The sequence below is a fragment of the Austrofundulus limnaeus genome, unplaced genomic scaffold (genome assembly GCF_001266775.1).
Source record: "Austrofundulus limnaeus strain Quisiro unplaced genomic scaffold, Austrofundulus_limnaeus-1.0 Scaffold644, whole genome shotgun sequence".
NCBI lineage: Eukaryota > Metazoa > Chordata > Actinopteri > Cyprinodontiformes > Rivulidae > Austrofundulus > Austrofundulus limnaeus.
In genome coordinates, this window is record NW_013953046.1 from 74,716 (window position 1) to 76,671 (window position 1,956).

At 38.1% G+C, this 1,956-nt stretch overlaps 1 protein-coding gene across 1 annotated transcript in view; it reads right to left on the reverse strand.

The window, feature by feature from the left end:
* Nucleotides 1-1,956, reverse strand: part of cspg4 (chondroitin sulfate proteoglycan 4) — a 183,228-nt gene that overhangs the window by 3,742 nt on the left and 177,530 nt on the right. The window contains exon 10 of the mRNA XM_014027385.1: nucleotides 834-1,017. Within this exon, the coding sequence (XP_013882839.1) occupies nucleotides 834-1,017 (184 nt within the window). The remainder of the gene's footprint in view (nucleotides 1-833; nucleotides 1,018-1,956) is intronic.

Here is a 1,956-nt window from a genome sequence, read left to right on the forward strand (position 1 = left end):
GTTTTTCCTTTTACTTGTACATGCATTTGTGTTTCTTGAATGCTTAAATTGAGTTTTTATAATTTTGTCCAACAAGTCTTTTTATTTCTATGTGTTGCATGTTTGTGCTGCCGCAGTTTAGCTTAAAGTTTAGTTAAAAATAAACACAGGTGATGTTTTCCTCCTTGCCTTTGTTTTAAACTAAACTTTAAACTTTTAGCTAAACTGAGGCACAAACATGCAACACAGAAATAAAATGACTTGTTGGGAAAAAAATAAAATAACTAACCTGGAAAAATAAATATTAAAGTCAATTAAAATATAAAACAGGAGATAAAGTTCTCCTTTTTAATTTACTTGGTGAATTTTAAGTGTGTTTATTTAGTGGTTCATTTATATAATTCTGCTTTTATTTCTAATGATGTCAGTGTTGGTCCTCCGTACAGCAGAAGCCTGAAAACCATCTATTCATTCATATCAGGTGTGTTGGAGCAGAGAAACAAGTAAAACCTGCAGGTCTGTGGACCTCCAGGACCAGGACTGACCATGCCTGGTGGTCAAAACAATAATCTGTGTGAAAGCTCAGCTCAGAGTTCTGACTTTGTGCAAAAAGAAAAAAAGGGTTGGTGCTTATTTAAGTAACATTCAGCTGCAGCTGGAACCATCTTATTTCAAGATAAGACTTTCATGTCTGACAACATCTGCAGAAGGGTTGAAACAGTTTCTACGATGGTGCTGAAGTACTGACAAACCTGTCATTTGTGCTCGTTTACGAGAGTGGCAAAAATGTTATATAATTTTATTTAATGTTTTTTATTTAAGCTCTCAATTTACTGCCTAATTTAAACACTTACCCTTGTTTCTCCACAGCTGTGAGGAGTTGCTGCTGTGAGCAGCGTCATAAGAGACTGTGATGGGCAAGACGTGTCGGACGTCTGGAGCTGGTTGGGATGACAGAGTGAACTCCATGGAGTCTTTCACCACCCAGAAAGGATCTGTGGGTAGCTGGTGCTCATAGTAGACTAATCCAGACTCCAGCTGTGGGTTTGGGAATAAAAAATAAACATCACAAGAAGTTGGTTCGATCAAGATATAACATTCAGCGTGATAAATTACCCTTTGGTAAATCTTATCCTTTAAATGTTGTTCTGTGCTTGTTTTGCTTCTTTAAACCAAATTTTTTTTGTAAAACTGTGGACACAAATTGAAACATTTTCTGTGGCGTTCCCCACTCAGCCACTGTAACTTGCCCATATGGCTAAAAACTGGCGTTTTCTTTTGGAAAAATCATTTTTATTGCGTTCCTTCCCTCTGAAGGTTTGTAAATGAGCGCTTGAACAGCTGCAGCAGTGGTTTTGGCTCATCTGAAGCAGGAAACTGGAGTGGTCTCACTTCTCTGTCTGAGGTCACTGCGTCCTAAACTCACCTCTCCCTCCCTTTTTTTACAGGGCCAAATACACAAGAGAGTGCAGCTCTCCATATTAGGACACAGATGTGAGATCCATTCATTATGGAAAGCTTCACTGTTGTAAAAACTACTATTTTTAAACACAAGTTTAACTCTTTCAAAAAATGACTGATATCTTTTTTGTTTCCAGTTGACTCTAAACTAGCAACTTGTTTATTAAATGACAGGTCTTCAAGTTAAACACGTTATAAATCCATTTTCCAATAACTAGAAGCACTCAGAGAGTGCAAACCTCCGCCAAGACCAACAGCCTATACACCACGGTCATTGATGACGTATTTCTGGTAAAATTCTTGCCACGCTCCTCCCTTCCACTCCCTGCTTACTGCCTATGTTTTTAGCGTTAGCTGCTAGAACTAGTCTGTGAAAATGTCACAAAAGTTAAAGCATCTGTGATCTACTGGTATAAAACATGAGTTCTGTTGTGTGTCGTTGTGTTCACTAACCAGCAGGTACGATCCAGTAGTTAGTTTTTATCCTTTTTCCTCTTGATGAGGAGGTGACAGCAG